Source organism: Pygoscelis adeliae, unplaced genomic scaffold, assembly GCF_000699105.1.
Source record: "Pygoscelis adeliae isolate BGI_AS28 unplaced genomic scaffold, ASM69910v1 Scaffold25, whole genome shotgun sequence".
NCBI lineage: Eukaryota > Metazoa > Chordata > Aves > Sphenisciformes > Spheniscidae > Pygoscelis > Pygoscelis adeliae.
In genome coordinates, this window is record NW_008824808.1 from 162,042 (window position 1) to 181,900 (window position 19,859).

General features: G+C 45.7%; 1 protein-coding gene across 1 annotated transcript; it reads left to right on the forward strand.

The window, feature by feature from the left end:
• The first annotated feature begins 4,748 nt into the window (after window positions 1–4,748).
• On the forward strand, window positions 4,749–12,068 carry MTURN (maturin, neural progenitor differentiation regulator homolog (Xenopus)). Its single transcript, XM_009324198.1, has 3 exons — window positions 4,749–4,853; window positions 5,192–5,314; window positions 11,627–12,068. Exons 1-3 carry the CDS (start codon window positions 4,749–4,751, stop codon window positions 11,735–11,737), a joined length of 339 nt encoding a protein of 112 aa, XP_009322473.1. The 3' UTR covers window positions 11,738–12,068.
• The last annotated feature ends 7,791 nt before the right edge of the window (window positions 12,069–19,859 follow it).

Here is a 19,859-nt window from a genome sequence, read left to right on the forward strand (position 1 = left end):
GCCTGGCGCCGCCGCGTCCCCTCCCCGCCCCTCGCGGAGTTCAGCGGCAAGTTTGTGCAGAAATGGCACCGGCAAAACAACCCGTGGCTTTGGGATGGGGGGGGTGGGTTGTTCCCCTCCCCCTCAGCCCTCCCGGTGGTGAGCAGAAGTGCAAGAAGAGTTACCGAAAAGCGGCACCTCGCCACGGCGTTTGTAACCTGCAAAGCTCCAGTTAACTGCAATGAAAGGATTTTTTTTTTTTTTTTTTTTTAAATAGCTCCTAGCACAGACCATTATTGTAGGAATGTTGTAGGTCCTTCCCTTCCCGGAGCAACTTTCATCCCTCGACCTGCTTGACAAATGTTCATTAATTCCCTTTCCAACAGGTAAGTGCAGTATGAACCCATTTGACAGATGCATTCATGGAAACAAAGAGCTTCTCCCAGACCACAAATCTCAGCGAGCAGGACATTTGTTTATTGTGTCGGGCAGATGGTCATGCTGAATTAAGAAGTTATCTGGAGTTTAGTTATGCATCTGTCCAGGGATACATGAGACCTTCGGCCGCAGTCCCAGCCGTGGCAGTGAAGCATCTCTGGGTGTGGATTCTCCTGGTCCATGGTCGGACTAGCCCTGCACACCCATCTTCCCAGCGCCTATGAGCCTGTCAAACCCCGACGCTCGTTCCCTTCTAGAGGTGCCTGTGCCCAAAAAGGGCCATGCCTGCTGGACTCTTAAGCAGGGATACGTATGAATCCAATGCAGGACTAGGCTAAAGCTGTGATTTGATGCTAATGATACTGGAAATTGCAAAGAAAGGTCATTGTTTTTCTTAGACTTGTATTGTTTCTTTATACACTGCTCAATAACTGAGTGAACTCTTTCAAAACAAAATCTAGTCAACTTTAAAAAAAATCTTAAGCAGTTTCAGATCCTATTCCCATGCTTCCAACACTGGCCAGTTTTTGTGGGTTTGCAACCACATTTTCCCTTTTTTTTTGGCAAATATTTTCATTCCAGGCTTGCTGTGGAAAGGACTCCCCACCCAGAGCCGCCAACAGTAAAACTCAGCAGAAGGGCCAACTCCTGTCAAATGCAGAACGTGAACAGTGGAAAACTAGAAGCAGTGTTTTCTTCTGTCTTTTTTTGGCATTATTACTTACGGCACTTTTTGTAGTAATAATACTTTTAAGACAGGCAGATAGGTGTCATTCTTAATTCTTTTCCTGTTGATGGTGTCTCTTTAATGCAATTAAGAACCACTAATGAGCTGATTCACCAGCATCGTGTTTTCTGCTCCTAGAGCACTGTGGGACTTCATTTCTGCTCCCAGCTTGGCTCTCCTGTTTTTTTGCAGTCATTTTGCTTTTTTTATGTTCCAGGAGATAAGTTTCCTTTCTACGTGCAATTGCAGGCTAAAGTTTATTTTAAGGAGACTTAATACAAGCCAGGGGACTGATCTCATTTGCACTTGAGCCTTGTTGCATGGCTCCAGTAACACAATGGAGTGTGAAAGTGAGTAAATATAAACAGAATTCACAGTGGCACATTTTACAGCCTTTTTGCACCCTCTGACTCTTATAAAGGAGCCTCACATTTAATAAGCATCTGGTGCCTGGTATTCTTGTACTCTTTCTTTACATCTTCATTTCATAATAATGCGACTTAAAAAGCTATGTAGGAGGTGCCAGAAGTCCATGATAACCCACTTGTGAGGAGGAAATGATGAGCATGATGAACTTAAAAGGGAGGAGGAGAAAAACATGGAAAGGTTGCCAAGATGCAATCTGGTGGAGAATAACTCTGAATTTTGTATAAAATCAGAGATTCCAGATCACAACAATAATATAATTTTAATTTCCTGTAAAGGTATCTTTGGGCCAGGTTTCTAACATGCTAGGGATGCAGAAGACCCATCTAGATGCCTGTTGGCATTTTCAGTACCGCCCGGACACTAAAACTCTCTGAATGCGCATTTTAGATAGCTGAACTACGTATAATTTAGCTCCTGAGGCTCATGGTGTTCTCAAAAAATTAATTGGACTTGTATATCCATAACCAATGAGCGTGAGGGTTGCGACGCTTTTCCTTATAGTCTGTCATTTGTTTTGTCACTGTGTTATTGCTGCTATTCAAAGTAACCAATAAAGCAAATAAAAATATGATGCCACCCTGATGCAAGATTTCCTGTAAAATATTTCAGAACTCAGTCAGCGAGTCTGAATATTTTCTGCAAGTCGAATTATCCCCACAAAGAAAAAGTTTTGCTGCCACGCTCAGCAGGTGGGCTGGTTAGAAAAAGGTGGTCCAGCAAGTGACTCTGTCATCCAGCAACACTGAATCATCTAAAGGCGTGAGGAAAAGCAAACCCCTCCAGATGCAACCCTATGAATTGCCTCAGCTATGTGCTGTGTGTAGATGCTGAACTAAATAATTCAACCATGATCCTAGGTCAGCTGAGGTGGAAATTAGTGGCTGTGTGCTTTTGTAGTGACACAAAGCAACCGTGAGCAGAACTGGGCAAGCTTGGAAAACACATACTCAGATGATGAGGTTAATATTTTTTTTAATTGCGCAGCCACGGCCGAGCGCTGTGGTCCACTGGTTTGCCAGCAGCCCGCTTCTCCCACTGCAAAGAGATTCTCGGGCGTCAGGGTTTTTCCAGGAAAAGCATCTCCGTATGTGGAGCCTCACTGACTGCTCTAACTTTCTGACCAAGAGCTGAATCCTCAAATTATGTTTATTTTTATTTGGAGAAGCCAAAATTCCTTTTGCAGGTTCCTCTGGAGATGTGTGAGTCAGTGGTGAGACTCAGTTCCTGCACTGCCTCAGTGCAGAGCTGAAGATCCACAGAGGACTGTTGATGCAGCTGAATATATAGGTGTTATAACCCTGGTCATTGTTACGGTTAAGGATTTTTCTTGGGAGGAAGATGAAATCAAGCCGTTTCCGAATGAGATGTATGCACTAATGACACGTGAGACCATTCATAGTGTGTGTGTTGCTGCAGCCAAAGTTTTAAATCTTCCGCAGACGTGGAAATTCAGTTGGAAGCCTTACTTGCTTATTGCCTTACAATGCTATGCAAAAGTCTCTTCAAAGGCTCAATGATCAAGTTACTCACTTAGGTTTTCCCCTCGTGCTAGATCATCTTACTCTGTGCTACTGCTGACAAATTCACACTGGAGTCTAAAACATGATGCAGCTTGAAAAGAGACTGTAAAAACATGATAGGACAACATGGGGTTAACTTTCCCCGGGAACGAACTAGCTATTATTTATAAAAGGGCAGGGCCTGATTTTCATTGATGTGGAAGCTCCTGTGTATAGCTCTGGTAGTCAAAAGAAGCCACAATTTAAACAAGAATCAGGATGTTAGCTGTCATAATCATTTTATACATATAAACAATTACAACAGCCATGAATTGCCAAGCTGCAACATCCAGCTCTTAAGTTTGACGCAAGGATTAGAAGTAGCCAAACTGTTATTGCTAACCCCAAGTATTAAGAAATTGTGGGCCAGACCTCCAAAATCTCGAGGCTGTTCTTAAAATGTTGTGATTTGAAAGTGTTCATTTGATATTTTAAAGAGGGTTCATTTGAGCTCACTTCATGTACCTTCTGCCTTTTTAGGCCATAGAAATCACAAAGTGCAGACATGTATTTATTTTTTTTTGTAAACAGAAGCTGAGATTTGGTTGTATATTTATAGGACTACAAGGCCCGTGACTCTAAGATGGCATGAAGTATGATGAGACTTGTGGTATGTGCCTTTGAGAGTTGGCAAGACTGTAAAGAACTTATTTTTATTGCCAGGCTGGTTAAGAGATGACTCTGGTTATATGGAAAGAGCAGAACCTGCTCAGTAAAGCAGGGCTCTTTTCATAACAAAACATTTCACTATGTTTATGCTTGTAAAATGCAACAAGCAGCAAAGAAAATGTAGGTCAAGTGAGGTTCATAGCAAGGCAGTTACAGTTTTCGTCTTAAAGATGCGGCTTAGGTGATGTTAAGTAGTGTTTTCTTTCGATCGGTGTAAAACTGCATCCCTGGCAGGTATTTGCCACTGAACAGGAAGGCGACATGCAGGCCTTATGTTAGGGATTGAAACATCTGTCGTTCTGACTCTTGCCCTGAATGTTAGTTAAGCTTCAAAGAGACCCTCCTCTTTTCCTTGTTTAAGCATAACCTACTGTTTATAGCACAGTAAAAAGCTGCACGGCACTTTGGGGAAAAGAGCTGCTGTGCCAAAATAGAGATGTAAGAGTCTCAAGCCAATTTTGCAGTATTACGCTTCTCTGTGTAGCAGACTGCCTAAGACAGTCCCATGCACAAAGTTTTCAAAAAGAAGGTCTTTAAAAGTACGCATTAGCTTGTGCTGAGTGCTGCCCTTGTGTGCAAGAACATTGTTGCCTGAGTGCTTCCACCATCGCTCACCAGCTCTGTTTCAAACAACCTCGTGGCAACAGAACAAGCATCAATTTCGGGAGAGGCTTCACAGAGCCAGGCTGGGGAACCAGCATCTCCGAAGCAAGAGCAAGACAAGAGGAATATCCCAAATGGGTTTAAATGTGCCTGCCCGGGAAGAGAAGATTCGGGTCTAGGAGGAGTAAACCTCAAATCAGGGAGGGAGGCATGAAGTGTCAGGATGTTGTGAATGCCCAAACGTCTGTCCTTGGCTCTGTGTCTAACCTGCGGGTATATTTTGCATCTTTTCTTCTGCATCGTCAAGAGAATTACACATCAAGTTCCACCTCCAGGGTCGCATCATGCTTGCACTAACGCCAGGAAGACGAAGAGATGCTTTAGCTCTTCCTGAGGGCTTCATTGCAGCGGATGATGCAGAAGAAGAGAAAACCCAACGTGACTTCCAGGTCTGAGCAGGGCTGATGTCAAACGAAAACACCTTTACTCATAAAATGCTCATGCCCAAGGTGTGCTTACCCTTCATTGCTGGTGCAGTCATAAGGCCTTTTCTCTTCTGGATCGATTTCCCTGCTTTCTGATGCATTGTGTTAATAAAATCAAGGTTCCTCCTCAGAAGCGTGGCTTCTGAAACAGCCTGCAGTGCCCGTCCCCAGTGCAGGTCTGAACTGCAGGAGGCGCAGTGTACTTTGGCAGATGTTTACAACATGTCTCCTTATAAAATCATGTGGAAAGGCTGGCGTGAATTCCTGTTAATGCCTTTTCTTGTGTTGCTGTTGGCTTTCAGCACGTGTGGAGCGAAAGCGAGGACTGCTTACCTTTTCTGCAGCTCGCACAGGATTACATCTCCTCCTGTGGGAAAAAGACACTCCATGAAATATTGGAAAAAGTCTTCAAATCCTTCAGACCTGTAAGTGCCTGTTTTTTACTTCTAAACATTGACAGTTACCTGTGACTTTTAATAGGATAGCACTGGATGGAGCAAGGTGGTTTTTCTTCTGCAGGGACTTACATCTCCAGTCAGCTGCCTGGGTGCAGGGGTGTTAGCACATAAGCTACTATCAGGCGATTGGAAATTGTTTCTTGGAAGCCAGCTGCCTTTTTATTTCCATCTCTGCGTTTGAGAGGATGAGATTCCCGCGCGGGGTGGGAGGCCAACTGGTGCGCCAGCCGGTGGCACCGGCTCCCCAGCTGCGCAGGGGCTCCCGTCCTGCTGATGCAGTGCTGACTCCAAGGAACGGGATGCGAGTCAGCGCCGCGGGACTTTGTGGCGGAGTTATTTCCTGGCACTGGAACTGGGGAGTTTTGCGAGGATCTGAGTAGCGAGAGTAAACCTCTGGGAAGCTGGAAATATGGTTTCTCCTCTGAGTGGCTTGTTTTATTTTAGGGTTGGCTTTTTTTTCCCCCAAGCGGTCCAGATGTTGCTGTTAGGATGGTTGCCACTTGGTATTTGCAAACGCCAGTTTGGTCACTGCTTGAGAAGAGGTTGGAGCAGAAGCTGGGTTTTGTGGGGAGGGGGCATGTTTTTTTCTGTTTTGCTGCTATTCAGCTTTCTCTGTCCTTGTTTAACACTAAGATTTGGGTCAAAGCCTGGGTTGCATCAGGGTGAGGTGACTTAGGCTGGCTGTTGTCCTTCATTTTTCCCAAATCCTCCCGTTGCACAGCCTCTCCTTTTGAGAGCCTTGGGCTGGGTAAGGGGCTGGTGCAAAGCAGAGCAGAGGTTCGTTGCCAGCGCCATGCTCCCGTGATGTCTATGGGAAAGCTGACCGATGGACATTTTTAAACTCAACTGAAAATGTAGCCATTTTTTCCTCCTCTCTTTTTCTGGCTAATTGAGAAGGCTGAAAATGTATCCCAAGTATTTAGAGCAAAAGGGAGGGCCTGGAGCGCCGATATGAAAACACCGGCCCTCCCTGTGTTACACCCTTGCATTGCCTTGCCGTGGACCGCCACAGCTGGTCGACATAAAAGAGCATCGTTTTAAAGAATCCTTTGAGAGACTGGAAATAAATAGAACAGATGCACACTTTTCTTAGAAAGGACTGGAAATCTGATCCGTCAGTACAGCTGCTTGTAATTGTGAAAACATACAAAAATATAAATACGTTTCCCAGAACAGTATTCGGCTCTTGGATCTTCATATCTGTTTTCTCCCGCTCAGAAAAGCTGTGTCTTTGAGGAGAAACTTCCATTGGTTTAACTAAAGAGGACTTCAAAAAGACTTAATTAAATTGGTACAGATCACTTATTTCATTTAAACCACATTTACTTCAGCATAGCTTAAGTTGCTGAGAAATTGGCTTCAGTCAAACCAAGTTAAGCTACTCTTCAGAATAAAAAGGTTCAAAGCAAGGGGAACCATTATGCTCATTTAGTCTGTGCCCTTCGTTAATACATCACATTTCACCCCATGGTTCCTACCACCAAGCACAAAAATTGTGGTTGAGCTGGAGCATCTCTTTTCCAAAGACACCCAGTCATGATGTAAAGTCTTCAGGTGACTTAAAGGATACAACACTACTGGGCGCTTTTTCTTCTCATCATTAGTTATGCTCCTGGGAAAAACTTTTATTTACAATCTGCATTTTTCTAGTTTTGCTTCCTAACTGTTGAATTTCATTATGCTTTTGTCTGCTCAAGAGCGGTGTCCTCAATTGTCAGAGACCTCTTGCAGACTGTAGTCAAGTACCTCTTCATTTTCTCTTGGATGTACGACAAAGATTAAGTCTCTCAGATTCTCCTTTGACCTAGTATTGAGTGATTTGCATCAGCGTAACAAAACCGGTTTTATCATTCAAGGTATGGTTGTGTGTAGGCAAGTCTAATAAAGAATGTATTGACATTTTGCCCTTATTGTAATTATTAAAAATAGCACATGCATGGTAGGATAGATTTTAAAAAGTGATGGGTGTTACAGTAGATGTATGGAAACAGTTATTCTACACCCTCAGGCCTTTCCCAGAACAAAACTGCTTTTCCTCAGTATGGGGGAATTATTTCCTTGGCCTTACTTTGCACTGTTCCCCATCCTTTCTCTGCTGGACCTGTTTTGCTAATGAAACCACCTTGCCGTGAGCATGGCGGTAACAGTGCATTTGCAGGGCATTTCTTCTCCACTATCCCAGCCAAGTCTGCTGTTGGAAACCGGTCTGGCAAATTTCAGTTTGAAAAATGGCAGTTTAGGAAAAACTGGTGCTGAAGGTCAGACCGGGCTCTTCTGAATTGTCCTGGCTATTCAGCCTGAGACACTGAGGAGGGGCCAGGTTTTTAGCATGTGCTTGGTAAGTACTTTCTGAAAGTCTTTTCCATTTCAGTATTTCCAGCCAGACATCCAAGATTATTAGACGGTTTTGAAAGACTTTGTTGGGGTCCTTTGAAGGGAAATGTTTAGGCGGAGACACCGGTGGTGCATCTGCAGCTCTCCATGCCCTCGTGCATGGCAAGAGCACCTGCCCTCCCTTAACCAAAGGTTCCTGGACGAATTTTCGCCCAGTAACTCATCTCAGCCCTGCTCCACACATTGGTGATAACAGCCCAGCTGTGCCTCTGCAGGCTTACCCTGGGGCTGCGGCGTGGGAAGGGACTGGCTGTTCACACTGCTGGGCCCCGTGTTTCGGAGGTGGTGAGAACGGGGATGCCCAGCGGTTAGCATCCTTCTCAGTGAGAGACAGAGATTTCCCTCCGCTCGCCACTCTTCCCAGGGCTCAGGAGGCAATGAGGCCTCATCTCACCAGCCCTCGCTGCTCTCAGGCTTCTCTCCCTTATGTTTTATGGGCATAAACACAGTGCCAGGGCGGGATATTTAGATGAGGCTTTTAAAAAGTGTTGGTCAACCTGCGACAGCTAAACCACACCTCTAAATCCTGCTGTAGACAAGGTCAAGCAGTTTCTTTACTGAAGGTGGTGGTGGGGATGTTGTCTCTGTCCATTACTGCCTTCCTGGGTCAGTTTCCACAAAACTCTGTGATTTGCCTTATTACCCACTCATTCAGGGAGCATCCAAAAGTGCCAGGCACCACGCAGGTACATGAAGTGATATCAGTAGCACTGGGCTCAAATACCACTATTTGCCTCAGAGCATCCCAGCTCCTCCGACGCCCTTGTCTCTCTGGTGCCAGAGGTGTCCATGCTGGTGCTTGTAAGCACGTCTGCCTGGAGACTAAGCCCTTCACACCAGGGTTCAACAGAACCACGTTATCTCTAGTGTAGCATCGTGTGGACCGCTAAAGCTCGGTCTTGTACTTGGTTTATTTTTCAGTGTGCTTGTATGTCAGCTTTTGGTAGGAGGCAATGTCACTCTGCTTTCGTGACTTAAAAACTACTAGGTTATTTGTATAAAATCAGGGCACTTTGAAAGAGTTAAGAAAGACAAAAAATAAAAAATGCCTGAGGGACATCACGCCAACTGGCAGAGTTTGCAGAGAACCAAAAGATGAGTAGTACAATTCAGCAGCAAATTCCAGGGCTCCCGCATTGAGCTTACCTTCAACCTAAAAAGCCTACATCTGAACTGGGGATTCTGCAGTGTAAAAGCCATTTATCCTATATTCATTGAATTCATACATGTCCCAGTGACCTCTCCTTTACCTCCAGATGGAATAAACAGATGTAGTTCAGGCAGTGCTGCTGCTGGTTGTTGTCCTCCCTCCCTCCTCACCACCCTGCTGTCCTCCTCCTCCCCACGCATCCCCACCTGGCAGTTTTGCTCCCCTTGGCTGTTTGGCTAATGGATCAGCTCTCTCCTTCTACACCCCTTTCCTGTTTTACCTCTTTCCTCCTTGTTTTTGCTCTCCATTAAAGTGCTTTCAAGTCTGGCACATAGCTGATACTTTTAATGTATGAAGTAGATATGGACTAGAAGCAGAAACTAGTGTCTTTGAAAGAAGACAAGGTGAGAGTTGGTCTAGGGTCAACTCAGGCCACCTTCATCATCTTATTTTGTCCTCGTCTTTTGTACACCCTCCTTCTGCTTTGACCCAATGTTTGTAGAGCTCCCTGCACTTTGGACCCTGATCCTCCCTCCTTGGGGTCAAGGTGTGGGCTGATTTGTCACTGCAGTCCAGAGAGCAGTAAGGGGTTAACAGCGGTGAGGGACTGTAGTCCTGGGGGAAGTGACGAGATGCAACCCCTAAAAGCAGGACCTGCATGGTTGAGGTCCTCGGTGCCTTGGAAGATCCTAAAGTGTCCGTGAGAGAACAAAACTGCACCTCTCTTGGAGGAACATCCCATCCCATCCCATCCCATCCCATCCCATCCCATCCCATCCCATCCCATCCCATCCCCATCCTTCCTACGCTCTGTAAAACCGTTTGTCAGCAGCATCACTCTTTAATTTACGCTGTGCCAGGGAGAGGAGAGCTGGGTTTCCCAAGGGCGAAGGGAGAGTCGATGTGTGAAAAGCAGGACGTGCTCCCCATCCTTCGGGATCGTGCGTGTCTTTGCAGTTCTCGTGGTGTATGTTGTGTTTTCTGTGTTAATTTTGCACAGGAAAGGCTTACAGTATCCCATGAAATGAAGACTCACGCGGCTCATTTCCCCGCAAATCAAGGAGGAATTATAACTACAGCTGGGCAAAAAAAATGTGATCAAAGCTCATTCTGCTGGGTGATATAAACAGAGCAGTACAACACTCACATTTAATTTGAATACACCAGATCAGTTTAGCAAAAATAATACTGGTGGATAAGAAAGTCTAGAGGCCTTACTTTTGCATTTTAAAAACTGAGTATTTTAATTTTAGCTTCAACGTGAAACAAAACCCCCGCATCCTGAAAATGAACCAAGTAGTGTCACGTTCAGTTAAGCATTTGATTTGAAAAATATGTATGCATAGGAATATTTACTCTTTGTTCTGCTCAGAAAACAAGAACATTTTCAGCTGGGGGTCTCTCCGTAAGTATTTTTAAAACGCGAAGGAGGGGGTTTAGTCAGCAAATTCTCCTTCCATTTCCCTCCTGAAGAAACCCTGTAACTAAAAAGCTGTTTTTCTCCCAGTGGCAGTGAGGAATACAAGCTTTATTGGACCCAGAGGCTAATTCTGTACATTGTCTTTGTACCCACTGAATAATTTTGAATGTTGATCACAGACCAAATTAGTTTAGGTCCCTAAAAATCTGCCTCGTCATAGCCTTCTCATTTTCATGCTACCACCTAGCGAGTGTCGCTCTCCTCCCGATTTTTCTGGGTTTTGCCTCTTTTGAGAGCTAACAGCTGCGTCACTCTCCAAACAGAGTGTTGCATGCATCTGTGCTGCTCTTCCAGCCCTGGCAAGCTAAATACATGGTATTCTCAATAATGCCTGGCATGTGATTTTGCTTTGTGTATATTAATAGCTGCAAGTGTAGGACTCTAATATGAGTTTTCCACAACAGATGCATTATTTTGACTATTATTTGGTTTATCTGTCTTCCTGACTTCTGTTGGCTTGGCAACCTTTTGGAGGAAAGGGGAAAAGTTCAAACGTCTCTGTTGGCTCCTTTTCCTGTAGCGAACAAGTGCCGTTGCAGTGATCGGAGCCATCAGGTGGAAGCATCCAGACATTGTACAAGGAAGATGGGCTGGCCGTTCTTCACATTGTACAAGGAAGATGGGCTGGCCGTTCTTCACAAGCCCAAATCTAATTTGCAGAAATTTAAAGGGACTCGGGCAATTTTGAGTTGAACACACAGTATTTCTCACTGCAAGGGCTTCACCCAGCGTGCAAGGCTTCATCTGGTGCGATGGAGTGAAGGGTAAAAGAGAAGCACTTAATGTGGTGGGATCTTTAGGTTTTTAGGGACTCCTTGCCTACTCCATACTAGCCTGTTCTGCATGAGGATGCTTTCTTCTTTGGCTTTTGTAGGGTTGCCGAACACAATCTTAAACCGAGATAACTACTGCTGCAGTATTATCATGGTTCTTTCTGAAGTTAAACCACTGCCAAGTCTAAACACTCAGCAATTCATGATATGACCTCAGGGAAGAATGCGAAGCTTTTTGCAAGTGCTTTGCTTTGGTTTTATTTATCTTCCGGTCTCCGAGCAGTTAATTTGGTGTGAGGATGCATTTTCAAATCTTTCTCTGTCACAGGAGGGAGCGAAAGAGAGCCGAGATCGTTATGCAATACTGTTATTCCAGGGTTTGAGGTTTTCAAGAAGTGGCACCTAGGTATTGTGTGAAGATTTGCAGCGAAGCTGCACGAGCGGGTAATTCGCTATTACACGGTATTTTCTCTTCTTTGTAGTTACTTGGGCTTCCAGATGTTGATGATGATGCATTTGAAGAATATAACGCAGATGTGGAAGAAGAGGAACCAGAAGCCGATCATCAACAGATGGGTGTCAGTCAGCAGTGATTTTCTGAGAAGCTAAAAAATTCGGAAGCCTTTGGTACCAGGTGGGGTCAGGTGGTCCCACATTAGCCTGTTCGAATTAGCGCATCACATGGGGATATCTGGCTCCCAGGATAAAAGTTTTACAAAATGGTTTAAAAAAAAAATAATTAATACTAATAATCTGTGATGAGCTTTGCTAAGAAGTGACCTGAATTTTGCTCCTGCTTCAGTGGGTTTTCTATGGAGTTGTCTTGGTAGCATTCTGCCGTTATCAGTCTAGAAGTAGTTTTGTCGCTGACTTGTCTCTTCGATTTGTGTTCAAGAGTAGCGTTCGCTGACATGAATGTAGAGTACCGTGAATGTAGGAAGCATGTGGTGAGAGTGCTGAGTCCTCACCGGTGACCTTTCCGAGGAAACCAGCGCAGAGAGCAAACGCGACCTGCGCTTTTCTTTTTAGTTCAACAGCTATGGTTTTTGACAAAGTACCAAACTTGGAGAGATTTCTCCTGAAAAACACTAGTTTAGTAGCGGTCGGTACTGCAGAAGTGCACATGAAGGCTTAACAAAAATAATGGGAAGCGGGAAATCCAGGGGAGTATTGGTGTCAGACGTATTAATGTCGTTTTACTGACACCTGAGTTTACAAGTGCTGGATTAATAACTGGGAGTAATCAGAATCAGCAGTACACGTTATAACCAACCCTGGTACTCCGACACCATGTGATCCAAATGCTGCTTTCCTACAAATCAATTAAAAAATAGCCATCGCCTATCCCACTTCTGTGTGACAACCAACTTTAAGCTTCACTATTTTTAATACACTGCCAAATTATTATTCAAACCTTGTGGCATTGTGAATTGAAGTGCAACTTAACTTTGAAGCCATAAGGGTATAAACCAGCACCTGGCTCTTAAAATTATGCTGGACCTGTTCCTCTCCCTGGGCCTTTGAGCTAGCCCGGGCATTTACACCTCGTTGGAGGGGAGCTAAAATACTACTACTTTGGCTGATATAAAACTAATAAGGTTTTACTTAGCTGGGGACTTGCTCTCCAGAGGGGTTTGGTGGGGTTTTGGTATAAAGGAGAAGACGACCCCTTGTATTTTATACCTATTTTGCGTAGATTTAAGTGACTCGAATGAGTGCCAGACTGTGAAGAGGCAGGGTCTCTTTATTTACTTGCCTTTTGTACTGAAAATATAAGAAGCAAAGGGGATTCTGTTGTAATACAGCTGTTTTCCACAATCGAGCAAAATGTTTCTAAATTTACTCCTTTTTTCCAATTTTTTAAAAATCGTGAAATGAAGGTCACACGCTTCAAAAGCCCTTTTATACAGAATTAGCTTTATAAAAACAAAAAGTGAGCGAAGAGAAAATGCTTGGACAACTCCTAGAAACAACTTGTACCATTTTGAAAACCCTGTTTAGCGGTGTCTCCTTTTCAATAGATTTTTTAAAGACTTTTTTTTCAATTTTACTTAAGAGAGCAAGTTTTCTTGGTGGTTTACATTTCTGATGATGGCTTGAGAGGTGCATAGCACTTGATTTTTCCAGTCTGGGGCAAAGACCTTCCATAACTGGGATGGTGTGTGGTACCTGAGTAGGCACAGAAGTGTTTGCAACACTGTAAAAGTTGGAGTTTAAGAATATTAAAAAAACGTGGAAGAGAAACAGAGCTTAATGCAACTTTGTACATTCTTTCAGCATGCAGGCATAAACATGGTAGTCGCAGCACATTTTCTATGGACTAGTGACGTGAGAACCGTGGCAGTTCATTGTATAACACTGTACAGCAGCAATAGGCTTTTTGCTTACTAAAATAAAGTGTAAGACCAGTGGTTTCCATCCCTGCTTTAAGTCCCTAAGTTTTTCTTTCCTCTCCAGCTAAAAGAGATGCCATAACCTTAAACAGAGCCTTGCTTCACGAGAACCTTTCTCTTTTTAGCATCCAATCCTTTGGTTGCGGCTCATACAAGTAGATCTTCTGGGGCTGACTTTCCTCTGCTGTAACGTAATGCAAGACATAATTTGCAGTAGCGCAAACTGGGGGCAAAGTCCTGCCGTTCAGGTTTGCTAGCCACTTGCACCCGTTTTGCTTGGGTGCAGGTGGCTGGCACCGGCACGCACGTGCACGCACCCACACGCACACCTGCACAAGCCCCGGGCACGGCTGCATCGTGAGCTGGGCTGCGGGGTTGGTCTGGCTGGGAAATAACCCTCCGCCTTTTTACGGACAGGCAGTTTTCCAGCCACATCAGTCCCGCCATCTGGTTCAGCGCATGGCTGCACAGATGAGTGCCGGCACAACAGAGGGGAGGGTGCAGAGGTGGACGTGGGTGGTAGCTGAGGACCCGCAGGCGAAGGTGCCTTGCGCCCCTTGCACAGTGTTAGGGGCCCGTGGCGGAGGTGCAGGCGCAATCTGAACCGGCCTAAGTGCTGTGAAGGATTGACTCCACAAGGCTCAATGGAGAATTGGGCTCTGGGTGGCAGTGGGATAGGCAGGAATTCATGAAATGAGGAAGGACTAAGATCCAGTGCTTGTAATTGCATACAGGAGGTTGTAATATGTACTGCACTCTGCTACCTTTCCCTGCGTATTGATTGAATTGTTAATGAGCGGTTGAGCATCCATATGGTTGCAAGCAAACATAACGCTGTAAATTATGTAGATATATTATTTTCTGCATTCACTAACTCACTTTTTTTTCGGAATGCCATATGCCATTTGGGTGACTTCCACACCAGACTGCAAGTGCTGGACAGCCGGGGGGCCCTTCTGCAGCACTCACCCCTGCAAAATTCCCACTGAAGCCAGCGAGATTTTGTTCAAACGGGACCTGCAGGACTGGGCGCTCCAGGGGATGTCTGAGGCTTGGTCCTGCAGAGAGCCGAGTGCTCTTGTCCCCTCTCACTTTGCTGGGAGCCGTATGTGTTGAGCCCTGCTGCTGAACTGAAGCATGACCAGGCAGCACTGAGAATAAACTGGAATTTTATACATAGAAAATTTAATTTACCTGTGTATTAAATGTGAATGAGCATTAATATAGAACGTATTTTATCAAAAAATATTGATTGCTTACTTTGACCAAATACATTTCTGTATTACTGTGTTACTTGTTTCATACTTACCAAACGATGTGAGAGATGCGGAACTGGTTTAGTTGTATTACAAAGTATTTTTATATTTTATTTGTATTTTATTTTTCCCTCACTCCCACCACATATTGAGGCTAGTAGCCATTCAGTAATTAACTAGGGGTAGCATGACCCAGTGGCTAGGCTGCCAGACTGAGACACAAGATTTGCGAACACATGCATAAATGCTTGCAAGCCTGTGGACTCGGTGAGAAGATGTGGGCTCAGAGCTCTGCCATTGCCTTGCCCTGAGCTTTGGGTGGATCTCAGCGGCTGGGAATTCAAGGCAGGCTTCCAGTTACGCATCCAGGCCTCCACGAAATTCAGTGGGAGCAGGGTAACTTTTGAAAGTCCCACCTTAAGCCTTTTGTAAAAGGGGCCATTAGTATTATTTGCCCACCAGTGTATAAAGTGCTTTTAGATCTGTGGGTATGCATCATCGTTGCCTATCCTCAAAGCAAACCATTAGTGAAAGGACGCAGAAGAGTCTCCCTTTTCCCTTGCCCTTTTTTCATAGGCATTTCATGCTCTAGCTAAATATAAACATACCAGAGCAGATCCTCTTGCAGAACTGGCGCTTCTGAATATGAGTTGCATGAATGCAATGAGCAGAGGGCTGCTTGGGGGATGAGAAATATATGGGATGCCAGAGGGAAGGGCAGATTTCCGAAATGTAACAACTGGTTTGTGTAGCAGGGGCAAGAGTGAGAAAGGCTCCTTTCAGAGAGATGCTGGGGTTTCTGAGACAGCCCAAACCATCCCGCCAAGTATCTGCGTATTGAACTTATGCAGTTTATAAAACAGCTGCTCTGGACATTACTGGGGCCTTGAGCTCGGTCATGTTTTTCCATTAGTGTCCTGCCTGATGAATGCATTGAGATGGTTGAGAGAGGAAGGGATGGAGAAAAGGCAAACTAAAAAGCCTTCTCCTCCTCTCTTCCCCAACATTATTGTTTATGATATTGTGTGAGTAGGTAGGCGCAGCAGTCAGCAAGAAGCTGCTTTATTAGGTGCACAGTAACATCTCTTAAAAGGACTTGCTCATGAGAGAAAAAATTGGCAGACTCTTTCCTCGCAGAAACGTGGGGAATAACACACCCGTGAGCATCATGACCTGAACCCTACCAGACTTCAGCTCCACCTCCTGCCCTGCTCTGGGCTGTTTTCAGGCAGTTTCCCTCTGTGCATAGTGCCTTTGAAAGTCGCACGCTCGTAAGAATGCCACTTTTGATGGGAATAGCCAGAGTCAGTTTTCCTGCATCAGTGACCTGCACGCTAGCTGCTGCGTCTTGGCGCTGTGTCCCATGTAAGGTGTGCTGTGTGAGATGGTGGCTGGGGGCAGCGGGGAGGAGTTTCTGCTACAGCATTGCTTAGTAGGTAACTGCCCTTTCCCCCTCTGCAAGGTGGGACATGAGACTGTGACAGTGAAAGTGATTGGAATAACATTATGGACGTTGCTTTGGAAAGCTGCCATACAGGACAGATTCCCAGCCTCTTTTAACATGTTTCCTGATCTTTCACAGGGACCCAGGGCTGAAGTCCATGGCTATTTTACTCACAGTCAGCTTTAGCTGTGGCAGGAGGTGAGGTTACCACTTCATCCATCCTTATCTTATTTCCATCCTTACCCTGTGTCCAGCCTTACCACGCTGTTCTCAGACATGCCCACTCCCAGAAGAGGGGAAGTGGAGGAACGGGGAGAGAAACACCTACACCTGTCTCCCCCAGCTTGGAGCCAGGTGCATCTGTGAGAGCTGCAGTTCAGCGCAATGTGTGGCACTGAGCCGCCCTGTCCTTTCTGCACAGGCAGCACCTTCTCACAGGGGGATGAGGTAGCACGGGAGAGGTGTTATCCCTTGAGGACCCATGAGTGATCCATGCTGGACAGGGGTTATGCAGAAGAGAGCAGTCATTTTAGGTGCCAAACGCAAGATCTTTTCACAGGGAGCGATGCCTAGCTAAATAATCCAGTCTGTGAAAATCATGACCCATTGAGGCTTTCCAGGCTGGGCATCCAGAAAATGAGAGCTCTCTGGCTGCCGGTCGCTGGGGAGCCTGGCCCAGCCTGCAGGTCTCTTTCTCGGCGCTGGCTGGTTTCGGTCTGGCCACAGGACATGGGAAATTGGGAAGGATCCCTTCAGGGGCTCTAGATGGATGCCCCTTTCTGTGAATCACTGAGCAGAGGGAAATGCTCTCTTTTATCTGTTTAATTCTGGCAGGACCTCCCCTCCTCCCCCGCAGCCTGTCTCTGCAGCCAGCTGCAGCTGGGAAGCCTTCGCATGACAGCCAGGCAGGAGTGACTTGGGGCAGCGGCTCTTGGACCCTGTAACAGGCTGGGCTTGAGGTGGTCCCTGCAGAGTCACCACGGAGCTGAAGGCTCAGGGACGTCACTTCCAAGGCAGATAGTAAAATAAAGAGATTCCTTAAATTTGGTCCTTACCTCTGATAGGAAAGACTCTGAGGGCAGACCCTGTCACCTCAGGTTTTTATGGGACTTCTTCTGAGACTTAGTTGTGTTGTTGGTGTCTGATATCTGTGGCAGGTGTACAAAGGAAACCTCTTCACCTACCCACTACCACCCGTTCAGTGAGCCAGATTATCATTTACATGCTCTATGTTTGACTTTTTTCTCATTGCTGATTTTTTTTTAAAGAAAGACAGTCCCTAAAGGCACATCTGCATTATTGCAAACCCCAGTTTCTGGAGTTGCGTAGCACTGCACTGTCAGTACGAGCTTGGTCATAAACAAATATACAGATTAACAAAAAGGGTGTTCATTTGTCTGCAGAAAAAAGCTTCTTTGAAATAGTTACTGCTGACTACAGTAAAGCTCACCGGTTTCATGTAAAATACATTGAACTTTGAAATTCCCTTTCTGTACCGACATGCTGTTGCTCATGTAGGCAAAGATCTGCAGTAACACTGCATGTAAAGGATGTCTGCTTTCATCTTTGGGGGTGGTGGTGGAAACGTCAGCTCTGGATTTCAGTCAATGCAATTTTTTTGTTGTTGTCAAGTTTTCCTTTACTAATGCAGGGACCAGTCAGACTCAACACGTCAAGCAGAAATCATGTTGCGCCACGCCATGCAAAGGCTGTCTTTGGTGTGCTTTCCACCATTTTTCTGGCTGGAAGATCTCTCTGTCTTTGGGACTACAAAGCTGTGAAACGGGTCGCCAAAAGATGTTGCTCTTCTGTTCAACGCTTTAAAAGGTGTAAGCCTTCAGTGGAGCCCTGCCTTTCTTCTGATCCTCCTTCCTCTCCCACCACCGAGGCATCAAATCCAGCAGTGTCGTTACACCATGAGCTTGCCATTAAAGAGCTTACCAAACTCTGATGACTGATGGAGTCTTTTCTCTGTGAGCAAAATCAACTGAACGGGGATTTTGAGGGGCTAAAGCGTAGCTACAATGCGTGCGGCAAAGGGAATGAGAGGCTTGCATTTCCTGGGCACTATTGGTGCGTGGTGGGATAAACACGGTGTTTGCAGGTGTAAGGAGGAGAAAATGATTTCATCTGAGCTTTGGGCACTGCAGGGTAAGCCCTGCTTTGCAGGACAGGACCCAGAACTGCCAGGTGGTTTGGTTCGGCGCAGTCTGAGGTGGTGGATTCGCTGTCAGAAGATGGGAATTGGTGGTAATATTTGTGGATGAGCCAGTATTTCAGACCTCCAGGGTCCTTTTCTGTTTTGCACAGATTAGGGAGACATCTGTTCTAATTAAGAGACATGTAACGATGCTGAAATGAATATTGGTGGTTCTGTTCAACTCATTTGTCTCTTCTTTAAACACTGCACTTTTAATTGCTGCTTTGACATCTTCTCATCCTGTTTCAGTTGAAGGAATGCTGTCAGTCATTACCTTTCGTCATGAGCCTCTGTCTGTGGGTTGAAGAACATCTTCCAGCCTGTGGAAGAGCAAGTGCTTTAACTTAGCACTTGCCTTGTATTTTTTGCACTTCCCAGGGCACGAGCGCCGAGTAGGAGCGTGCCAATTCCATGCCCTGTGGTGTTTCCAGAGCCCTCAGCGTTGTCTGCAAAGCCATTCCTGCGGCTGGTGGAGCGCCTGCCAGGACTGACTCCCTAGTGTTCGTGCACAGTCCCGGCAATACAAGCCCCACAACCTCTTGAGAGACCTTTGCGTATGGTGGAAGCCACCGTGACAATTAGGCTCTGGCTACAGATACAGTCGCCCTTGTGGAAGAGGTGACGGTCCCAGCATGTGTTCAGCTACTTGGAGCCCACTGCCCGCTCAGGTCTGCTGGATGGACTTCTTCCTGCGTCAGAAGGTCGAGTGAACTTAAAACAGTTTAGATAGATAGCAGCTCTCTGCTAATATGGACATCAGCCCAGGGACAACAAGCTGCCCTGCTGTGGTGGGGAGCTCCCGCACAAGGTGGTGGCTGCAGCTGGGAGCACTCGACCGTGTACATAGCTTTTGCCCCAGTCCAGGTCTGTCCACACTCCAGCTCTCCAGAATTATGTCACGCCTTCCCCACGTCAAGAAATCGGGATATTCCAGGGCTATGATAGGTTTTGGCTTTGTATCAAGGAGAACAGATCCATTAGAGGTGTGCAGTTTGTGTTGCCTTTGTAGGCTCCTGCCTAAGGCTTTGTCTCCCACCACAGCTGTCCTCAGGCAGAGTCAGCTGGGAAATGCGGTTACCCCCCTCAGCAGCTCCATGTGCTGTTTTAAGGAGCGCACCAGATTTTACACTTTCTTTCTACAAGTCTTTGTGTTCCTTCTTCTCTCTGACAAGGTTCTTGCTTCCACCACTTGCTTAGCGAGTGATGAAATGCCATAAAAAAGCACATTTATTTCCAATGCTTAGGTGTATGCATCCATGCTTTTCACTGAGTAGTGCTGTAGTTGTGACACCAAGGCAAGGTTTTTATACCTTTTATTAGACAAACTGATACAGAAGGGGATGAAAGCCACAAGCTCTCAAGCTCCCAAGTGCTTCTCCACACTGAAATAAAAGCGGCGATTATGTGGGACAGTCTGATAGC

Excerpts from the sequence above, each read along its gene's own strand:
- MTURN (XM_009324198.1), top strand. The coding sequence starts at position 4,749 with ATGCTTGCACTAACGCCAGGAAGACGAAGAGATGCTTTAGCTCTTCCT. Across the intron at positions 4,854-5,191 it reads AAACCCAACGTGACTTCCAG|CACGTGTGGAGCGAAAGCGA; the intron begins GTCTGAGCAGGG and ends GTTGGCTTTCAG. Across the intron at positions 5,315-11,626 it reads TCTTCAAATCCTTCAGACCT|TTACTTGGGCTTCCAGATGT; the intron begins GTAAGTGCCTGT and ends TCTTCTTTGTAG.